General features: G+C 37.6%; 1 protein-coding gene across 1 annotated transcript in view; it reads left to right on the forward strand.

The window, feature by feature from the left end:
- LOC118331806 (melanopsin-A-like) overlaps positions 1–11,234 on the forward strand; it is a 27,309-nt gene that overhangs the window by 4,401 nt on the left and 11,674 nt on the right. Inside the window, exons 2-4 of the mRNA XM_035666889.1 lie at positions 2,852–2,988; positions 3,228–3,361; positions 8,874–9,077. Of these exons, the coding sequence (XP_035522782.1) occupies positions 2,852–2,988; positions 3,228–3,361; positions 8,874–9,077 (475 nt within the window). The remainder of the gene's footprint in view (positions 1–2,851; positions 2,989–3,227; positions 3,362–8,873; positions 9,078–11,234) is intronic.

Here is an 11,234-nt window from a genome sequence, read left to right on the forward strand (position 1 = left end):
AGCAAAGTGTAAAAGCAGTGGAGTGTCTCACGATCTCTGAAATGAATTCTCAACTAGAACTGTGTGCTCTGAAGTGCAGCAGCTTCTCAGAGGCAAAATGCTGCTCTGAATTCAAAACCTTTCATTGACACTGAAAGTCAGCTTTTAGTGAGTTACAGGTGTTTTTAAATTAAATTATTGCATTAATAATAATATGATGAATATTATTCTGAAATATTTTGATGCTAATACTTTTGAATCCATGATTTTTCATTATAGCAAACATAGAATTTATACTATGTGGTATTGGTTGGTTTTTTGGTTTTAAAGGACCAGTGTGTAAGATTTAGTGGCACCTAGTAGTTTAGTTGCAGATTACAGCTAACTGCAAAGGTCCTGTTTGGAGTTTGGTTTGTCCATTCTTGGCTACCGTAGAAACATGGACACTGACATTTTGAATGCATTTCCTTCCACATAAAACATTTGCAAAGAGAATATTTAATAGTGCATTGTTTACATCCATGTTTACGAGCTTGCAGTCCTCTGTGTTGCCTTTGCAAGCACATTGCTACACTGCACATCACCGTCACCAGTTGTCGATCAGCAAAATTAAGGAAATCAACAACAGAACGTGAATCTCCAGTTTATCTTTAAAAACAACTCTGATGTGCTGTCACTTCCAAGTATTTCCATTTTGAGTTAATTTGTACTTTTACAGCACAATTTCAACAGAAATATTGTTTTACTAATCTAAACTTTTGTGATTGCTGCACCAATTACTTTACAGATAAAGATTCAGCTTGCAGTTTACAGTACAGATGATTTTTAAATCCGAATGTGAATGTTCACACCAAATGTGATCCAAATTTCTTTCTGGCTTATTACTGCAGTAAGCCCAAAAGATAATGCCAATTAAATACATTGCATCTGTCAGGACGAGAAGCAAACAACCTTTAAAATGCTTGTTTAGTAGAGTAAAAATTTTAGTTGGAATCAAGTAACAGACACGTATTTTTAGCACTTGCCAGGTAGTCCAACTTCTAAACAACTAAATGTAAAGTACTATAATAGAGCTCTGAGTGCACACAGATGGCTACAAGTGCGGGTGGCACCTCCTTGGCTCGCAGAAGACACGCTCAGAAGTGAGAGTCAAGATAAATCCACTTTTAATCCTAAATGTTTAAAAAATATACTCTGAGCTCAGTGCAGAATCCGGTGTGACTACAGTTGTCTATTCCTCCAGAAACTCCCGCTGTGCCCCCAGCTCTTTCTGCAGAGCTCCCTGGGCTCAAACAGCTGTCGGTGAGCAGCAGCTCTGTCTGTCCGGTCCTCCTCTCACAACTGTGCAAAAAAGGCCCGACATACACACAAATTTTTCACTCAAAGTTGAATATTTTAAGGTCACCCAGCTCTTGCTTTTTTTTTTCTAACCACCACCAACCCCCAAACCACTTAGAAAACTTTTTTTTGTCCTTGTGCCAATCATGTTCAAAGAGGTGTTGTAGAGGTCAAGGATGAATAAACAGCGTCTTTGTATTGACTTTGTATGTAATTTCATAGTCAAAAAAATAAATTAGCCTTAGCACCACTGGACAAGCTACAATATTTGCTTACACATGCACCAGTATTCAACAATCTGAGAGAACTACAATCTACTGTTGTATAAATGTAATCTTTTACAGTTGATGCTCAGTGAATATAGCATTAAAGGGTTCAAAAATATATTCCTCCACTGCTGTATGGTTTAACTCTACTCATGATTAGCCATTTCATATCATTATATTTTGTAATTGTGACTTTTCAAACCCTGTCAATTACAGTTACCATAATTGGCAGTACGCTAATGTAAGCTGTGCCAGAGGCATTGGAGAGTTTCTTTGTTGGTGACAGAGGTCGATAGAAGTCAGTGTCTTCAGTCTGGGAAATAGTTACTGGAGCATAAAGCACAGATAGATGCTTTCATCTTCTCTGAGCTCATGATGAACTATTCAGAGTGGGTACTTAAATTGTAGGTTGCTTGAAGTCCCCTAATAATGTTTTAAACCTTATTATTTACCCTAATTATACCACTAAATATCCTATTAAATCAATATTTTAATGGAATGTATTTGTGGTGTATAGAGTGGGTTCCAGACTAAGTGGATTTCCTCTCACTCCAGGGATTTGTAGTTGCTGACACAATTAGGTACCACATTTGAATGTGTACCCACCAAACCAAGCCACATCTTGAATCATTGTGGTCCAGTACAGTTCAAGGCAACAATAAATCAAACCATATTTAAAAAAGACATCATAGTTTTTTCTAGCCGGTGTAGGTTACAATCTCTCAATGTTCAACATATGGAAGTTTGTTAATGTCGTCATTTTATAACAAATTTTATTTTTAATGAGACTGTGAACTGATGTTTTAGTTTTGTGATATAATAGATGTTTATTTCTTGCAAATCAGAATAATTTGGCATTCAGTAATCACTATAAAATGTCATAATAGCACAATGAATATCTTGTTCTAACGTGTTATAATGAGGAAAGTTTCTTGTAGTAAGAAGAAAATTTTTTTGCCATTATGGCAGCAATACGCTTTTCAAACATTTCCAATTTGGCTTTTCAAGCTGTATGTAAATGAGGAGGTGTGGCCAGATGAGTAATAAGATAAAAATAATTTATTTGCAAATCTTTTTTTAAATTTCCCTTTCATTTCAATTCTGGGCAAAATCATCCTTTGTACTTTCCAAGGCTTGTTACACTTTCAGTACATGAGCATGAGACCTGCAGTGACATCAGTTTTTGAATGACATCGCTGTCCTGATATAATACAATGACTCTAATACCACATATTAACCAATTCCTTCCCATTTTCCTGTTGCTATAGGGTTCCATGATTCCAAGTTACCCATTTCCAACGGTAGACGTCCCAGACCACGCTCACTACACCATCGGCGTTGTCATCCTGGCCGTTGGCATCACAGGCATGCTGGGAAACTTCCTGGTTATATATGCTTTCTGCAGGTACTTTTTTTCAATTTAGGCTTCAGGTTTTTAATTAGCTTCCTTCAATAAACTTGTTCAGTTCACTTTTTTGCATGTGTCTGTGTTAATATATGTGATAATGAAATGACTGATTTATTCATAGTCCAGGTCTAAGTCTATAATAAGATTAATTACAATATTTTAACAGCTGTGTCTGTCTGTGTGTGTGTTGATGTGTGTGTGTGTGGTGTGCGTGATGTGTGTGTGTGTGTGTGCAGGAGTCGGAGCTTGCAGACACCATCCAATATTTTCATCATTAACCTGGCTGTCACGGACTTCCTCATGTGCTTTACTCAGACCCCCACCTTCTTCATCAACAGCATGCACAAGCGATGGATCTTTGGAAAGAAAGGTAACGTGCACACAAACTGGCATGAAGGTTTAACATTTTACACTTTTATAATATTTATATTTTAATTTCTTTTTAAATTATATTTAAAAATGCTGCACAGAGTTCCTTATACAACAACCTAAACACAGGCTAATGATATTACATACACTCTTTTGCATGTACATGCACACATTCAAATCATTATGCACACACACTGGTCTCCCTACCCTTTTGAAAGTGACCTACAGTTCAATTAAAATTCTGTACACACACACACACACACACACGCATGCACACGCACAAACCTGCCATCGTCTATCACCCTTTCCTGCTACGGTGTAAAAAGATGCACCAATCTGCAGTATCCCATCGATCACAACAAGAATGCATGTCAGTCGTGTGTTTTACATGAGCGCATTTTGGAGGGGGTTATACTATAGTGTGTATTATACATCAGCGTGCAACCTACTGGGAACAGAGATAGAGCGATGGTAAAAGACGCTCCACACTCCACTGATCAAACACCGATAGTCAGAGCGCTATGTTTTCCTTCAGGAGTTGTCCTGACCTTGATGAAGACAGCCAATCATCTGGAGGTTAGCCCTTAGTGGTGATTACTGCAAGAGGATTGCAAGAGCTGGTGGTTTTCTTTTTTCTAACTTCCACTTAGAAGACATTTCTTTTTGTCCAGTCCTTTGACAGACAATGAGGTGTAGAGGTCAAGCATGAATAGCTAGAAACACTTCTGCTAATGTTTCCTGGCGTTTTTTCAACCTGTTTTAATTAGAATTCATAGAAATTCGCAGTAAACTCTGATGATGCGGTTTATTAATAGCACTGTATCTCTAGGGACCGCAATGTTTGTAGGTAAGTTAGATAATATGTCAGTCAAACTTTGTTCTACAGGGAACAATCTTTACAATTATTGAATAAAAAATTGGAGGTATTAGATTAGATTAGATTCAACTTTATTGTCATTGCACAAAGTACAAGTACTAAGACAACGAAACGCAGTTAAGCATCAAACCAGAAGTGCAAATAGCAGTAAACTGCAGAGTAATGTGCATATGTACAGGGATATAAAAAATAACATTATAGATATATACGTATATATGCATATATATAATTTGTGAAGTGAATACACTAAGATATATACAGCTTAAAAAAGTTAAGATATCTATAGTATGAATAGATTAATAGTAAACTATATAGTGCAGGGTTGACATTATATACAGACAGCTAGATATGAATACACTATAGGTAGATATGTAGTTATTCCCAATGAATTTAATGAGTAAAGCCATCAAAAGAATTTGTTTGTGCTTTTCTCACTTAAAGTCTACATGAAATGGCAGTTAGAGCAACCTTAGCTTTTATAATGTGACGTATTTCAGAGTGAAACTGAATATTCAAGCTGAAGACCTTTATTTGTCCCTGAGGGGCACTTGATTCTGCCACAGTAGCAATAAAAATAACAACACAGAGTGAAACATACAAATAAAAAAAAGCCCATGCGTATATAACCACACATCATAGAAAACACATGATGAGTAAAAGGTCAAGTACACATTAGTGCACGGTTGGAGAAGTGTTGAGCAGTGGAGGGTATGAAAGAGAATTTATATGTTAGCTGTGGCTTGTGGTTGTCAGAGGTGGGAACCAGAGAACAGTAATTTAAATTCTAAGTACTGGTGTTGGGTGCTGTCTAACATGATGGATTCTGTCTTCTTTAACAACTGTTTATTGTACAGTTGTCTGCTGAGTGTCCCAGTGATGAAGTGTGAGCATGGTATAATTTTGAGGGGTTTCAGAGTTTTGATTTCATTGCTCACAAGTGATAGTGACGCTCTTCATCGCTGTTTCCTTTCCATTTTGTTTTTTATCTATACATTAACTTTTCCACCTCAGCCAGGCGTAAAAACGTTTTTTAAAATTAAATTTCTCTTCTACTCAGTTTGTTACGTGCAAATTGAAAATGAAACACACTCATTGATTAATCCTAAATCCTAAAGATTTGCTCTTACAAGCTCATTTTAGGACTTTTTAATTTGTGTACTTGGTATGTTGACTTTGAATGCAGTGAACCTTGCCTTTCACACAAAATGCCCCAGGACTTTGTTATTATTGATCCTCTCTGGAGAACATCTGCTGTTCTTTGGGAGCCAATCTGGACTTCATTAGCTTCAGTAAGTTAACAAGGGCTGTCAAACACACACAGACGGTCAGGACGACGAACATACAGCCGTTGTGGTTTATATTAAATCTCCTAAGCGTTATTTGTTCCTTCACACAGGCGACACACTTCAGATTTTGTCTTATGTTTGGATATGACAACTTGGTGCTGTGACGTCATGATTTTTGACAGGTCGGTGGTAATCGCACACTTACCGCTTAAAGGGACAGCAGCTGATAAAGTGATGATTGAGTGTTTGTATTTGTCAGTGTGCAGGGTTGTGCATCTGCGAGTGTGCATGATTGTGTGCATCAGATTTCTTCATACATTATGGATACATTTAGCATAATGATACTCCACAGAAAACAGCATCTTGGAACATAAAGTGACATGTTAAAAGCCATAAACACTGTGTCACAATAATAACATAATAATAAATAAACAACAAAACCTATTATATATACAATAAGTTTGATATGTATTAAATATTTAAGCACTTTATTTAATATTCACATATTTAAATACTAATATTGTATGCTGTTTGTACATGCCACACTTTCTCAATCCTTCCCTGTTTCCCAGCATATCGCCCATGCATTTTTTATCACACTGCTACTCGTTAATGGACTGCACTTATACAGCACATTTCTTCCAACTCAGTGTGCTTTGCACTACATGTCACACTCACCCATTCACAAACTGATTCAAGGTGCCAACTGCTCATCAGAAACAGAAACTAATACATTCAGTCGACGACGTTGGGTTCAGTATTTTGCTGCTTCCTCACCTTCTCTTCCTCTCCCACAAACTCTTCTGGCCTCTACTCACCTCTTTTCTGACTTCCATACATAACCTTTGCAAATTACCACATTTAGAAATATGTCTATCAGAAATTGAAGAAATAGATGGCTAAGAGCTTTTTTTTTTTTTGGTAAACCAGCCAAATATGACCAGTTGTATGATAATCTGAATGTTAACATTGATGGTTGTATTATTTCTGAAAGCTCAACCATCAAAAAGCTTAAAGTTATCACTGCACGATGCCCAAACTGTAATCCATATATTTGTATCTTCCAGATGTGTTGATTGTAAGGTCCTTTTTCCTGATGTTCCTTCAGCTTGTTCAGAATACTGCAGCTACAATCTTCACAAAAAACTACAAATTTTTATCATAAAACACCTCTTCACTGGTTACCAGTGCAAGATAGAGCTGATTTTAAGATTCTTCTTTTAACTTATAAGGCCTTGCATGGACTTGCACCACCTTACATATCTGAGCTAATTCCTTCAGTCACCAAAAAAACATCCGGCATCAGAGGATTTGTCTACTGTGTACATTATCCCTGGAGTGACCTTTCCAAGCAGATTCAGTTAAAATCTTCAAATCAAGACTGAAAACCTACTTTTATTCACCATCAACTTTTCAAACATCCCTTTAACACTGATTGTTTTATTTGGATTTTTATTATGTTGTCTGCTTGCTGTATGTTTTGTCCTTTGTATTCTCTTAATTGTAAAGTTGTATTGGGTACCATGCTTCACAGTAATTCTGCATTTAATTTTTTTAAATTTTTTAAATTTTTTTTATTTTATTGATTGATTGATCCTTCCGTCATTTTTTCTCTCTTATTCTGTCTCTCTTCTTTCCTGCTGTATTCAATCCAGATGGCTTTGTTGTAACACAATACGACATTACTTGTTGCCAAAGCAAGCAACTGAAACTGATGTTGTTATCAACCGTAACATTAATAGTGAAAAGAAATACAATTTGGAGATACCGAAAGAGCTTTTAAAACAAGCCTGGCTGATCTCTCAGTGGTCAATGGAATGTTTAAATAGTAAGTTGGTATGCAAGAAGTTTACCAGGAAAAGACTGATGTCAGAAAGTCACACCACAAAACAAAACAGGATGAAAGATTAATCACCTTTATTTCTTTGTAACTCCCTCATCGCTACTAACGGGTTAACATCATGGGTGTAAGTGCATGTTGAGTTTGATAGTGTCAACATCGAAGGGATGACAACTGGGTATCATTTTTCTGAAAGCTGTAATACATCAGACTTAATACTTTTTGTAGCTAAAAAACAATTAAGCCTATAGCTCACATATAGAATGTTGTGTTAATGTTTAGCATATTAACATTCAAAATAAAGTCAGCACAGGACTTCAGTCATCAGTTAAAAAAGTCAGACCATCAGCATTGCTTTCCCTCTATTACGTGTCAGTATTGACATTTATTATTTTTTTTTTTTTCAGCCTTCCAGCTCTTTTCATATTACATGAAACTGTAGCTTGAGGGGAGCATTAGTCCAATTTGACAAAGAAAGTAATTTTAAACCTGCAAAAACTGTTTTGTTTTTGGTCACTTAGGGGCAAAGGAAACAAGTTGTGAATCACACTGACATATCGTCACCTTTTAAGTTGATTTGTCAAACAGTTGCTTACACATCCAGCAGTTACAGTGCAACATTATTGTTCATTTGGAGTCATGTTTCTGGCCTTTTGGTGTCCAATATTTTTTGGTCTCTACCAACTCCTGAAGGAAATATCTGGCTCTTTAGCTGCTAAATGGTCCACTGTGTTTAGGCGCATGTGTGTGATATGAGCACACAGAACAGCATCAGCAAGGGAAACACTATGCTCACGAGGGAGCATTTCTGCTTTCTGCTTGCAGATTTCTCTGTGTGTTTGTATCACATGCACGTGCCTGCTTTTCGTGTGTCCGAGTTTTGAGTCTAATTAAATGCCATAGTTCACTAGCCAGTCACTAACTGTGTCTGTCGGCTGATTGGGCAAAGGGTGTATTGCTTTCGAGCCTTTTCGCTGAAAAAAGCTGCCTGCTGCTACTGAAATCAATCCCAATGAGAGCATTGAGAGTAAACCAAAACAGTAAACTTGTGGGTTGGACAAACAATCAATGAGCTGCAGATTTGGGTGATAATTCTCTTTAGGTTAATCTTTACAAGCGACCCCTGTCACATTATCTCATTGTTTTCACATTGTGATTTGATTTTGTTATTATGAAAATGTTGGTTGTAGCCAATGTTTTCATGTAACTACTCGCCATTACAATCTACTTACAAGGAATTATGGAGCATGTGTGTAACAGATGTTCTCTAGCTAATATGATATTAGCAAATAATACCTTAAATCTGATATGGCAGTGTGATAATTACTTGACAAAACCGCACAGAAATTACTTTCTAAAACTGTCAATAAAACTGAGTTACAAGTTGAGAAACACAGTCAGCTACAGTATTTCCAGCTGTTGTTCAAGAGCTGCAGAATCTACTGCCATAAAATGCCTTTATCCTGATAGCAAACATATTTTTCATTCCTTCTCCCCTCTCCTCCTCCAGGTTGTGAGTTGTATGCCTTCTGCGGAGCACTGTTTGGTATCTGCAGCATGATGACGCTAATGGTTATTGCAGTGGACCGGTACGTGGTGATCACCAGGCCTCTGGCCTCCCTGGGGGTAATGTCTCGTAGGAAAGCCCTGAGCATTGTGGCTGCGGCCTGGGTCTACTCCATGGGCTGGAGCCTGCCCCCCTTCTTCGGCTGGAGTGAGTACAACTGGACGTCATTATTGATCAGTGTGATTCCTCTGAGGGATTCAGTTCGTTGAGCTCTGTCTAAGGATTTTCCTCTCGCTGTTTTTATTTGTGTCAGCGTGTCAAATTCTTGCTGAATGGTGAACAACTATATCAAACAGATCTGACTTCGCCTTTTGTCAACATGCCAAATGCATTTAGTATAAAATCAGCTATCAGAAGACAGATCACCTAATGTCTACCTGAAGCTAACATTACAACAGCCAACAATAATTGTTGATGAGGTTCGTGTTAACAAGTCAGCGTCTATTAGGTTAGCAAAAGTTTGTTCTACTTCTGTCACGGTCACAATTTGTCATTTTTATTGGCTGCCAGTCTTCAGTAGGGTGGGTCTGAAAAGTCTGTCAGAGGACCGACGACGAATTAAATTCCATAAACCTAACAACAAATCATTTCCCCAGTAGGCTAAAACCTATGCTAAAACACACACACAGCATACTAAACTGTTTTATAAAATAACAGGAAACAGCTCTTTGTTCTCAAAACTCAGACACTTCCACACTCTCTGTGCAAACAGGACATAAATTATGGGAGGACCAATAGGCACCACAGAAGACAGTAGGCATTTGGAAATGTAATTTATTTTAATCACACACGTATGCACTTAATTGTATATAATTGTTGGTAGAGATTGTCACAACACAAGGGAAAGTACAACTTAGTGTCACCTGCATAAAGACTCACCAGTGATGTCTCTGTATATAATGTAGCATGTAGACAGAGAACAGAGAACAGCCTTGCATTCGTTTTGTTAGTTATTTTCAAAAGGTGTGGATAATTATGATTTTATTGTGAATGGCATTTAGCCATTATATAGGCTCTGTCTATATACTCAGCACAGACAATTAATAGTTTTCCATTTGTTCCTTACATGAAAGAGTGTTTGCTTCAACTTTCAGCTTCTACTGAATGGACAGATTGGACCACAAGTTTAGAAGGTCGGACATATTGTAGTTATTCAAACAGAAACTAAACATATTTTGAACATAATACTGGTAGGCCCTGTTGAAGTGCTGTCACCCTGCATTGACTCTGTTGCTTGCTGTTTTCAAAAAATTCTCTTGGGGTTTGGAGCCCCCACTGCCACAACAACTTAACACAACACGTAATAAAAGTGACTTATGGCTTCCTTCCGTGTCTGGAGAAAAGGAGAGTGTTTTTCAAAGTCTGCTGTTAAATGATGGCCAGAGATTGTTATGTGTGTGTATATGATCAGTTGTGTTTTTATGAGTAAGTGCAGACATAGTAGTGTCTCTTTGTGTGTGTGGATTTTCTTTGTTGACTTTGTATGAAATGAAGGATGCAGTCCAATACAGAAGAAGCCTGTGGTGTGCATACCAAATACTATGAGTGTTAGTTTTCACAGCAGAAACAAGCATTTGTGCTTTATCTGATGGATTATGCATGTGGACCACTTAGGTCCAGAACTCACAAAGCCTGAGTTTGACAGGTGGTGTTACATATATACAGAATAAATATAGTATAGTACAGTTTTAGTAAAACAATCAGCTATAGGTGCTTATTAGCAGTGCTAGCTCTGGCTCGGCAGTGTTGGTTGATTGGTCTAAAATTTATTAGAGATATTCATGGTCCCAAGGGCAGTAGCGGTTTTGGGCATGGGCGAAGCGGGCAGCCGCCCAGGGCGGCATTTTTTCATGACACATGAAAAAAAATCCTCTGCGCCACGAAGCGGTTTTCTATTATCTATCTGTTCTATCATATCACTGTGGAATTGGCAAATTGGCGCCCCCTACAGCTGCAAGCGCTCCTGCTTGCTAAGAAGGTGCTGTGCAGAGAAGCTGTGTGAAGTGTGTGAAGGGGAAGGGGAGGGGGACAGTTCACCTCTGGGTCTCCCTAATGGAACGGACAAGGGGGGGAACGGGGGATCCACTGTAAGTCAGTCACACCTTGACTTTCTTCCAAATAACGCACATTTCATTCATAATATAATAAATACAGGCCTATAGTTCATGCACATTTTTGTTTTTCTGAATTGTGTGAAATAGCTAACAAAAATAGGTAATACAAAACGATTATGTAGTCACCAAGGTACTCTAAGTTCTAAAAATGTATACTGTCATTTTTTGCAGAACTGTGTTCATTGTCTTT

This window comes from Morone saxatilis, unplaced genomic scaffold (genome assembly GCF_004916995.1).
Source record: "Morone saxatilis isolate NCDOM2014 unplaced genomic scaffold, NCSU_SB_2.0 Contig1, whole genome shotgun sequence".
Classification (NCBI taxonomy): Eukaryota; Metazoa; Chordata; class Actinopteri; family Moronidae; genus Morone; species Morone saxatilis.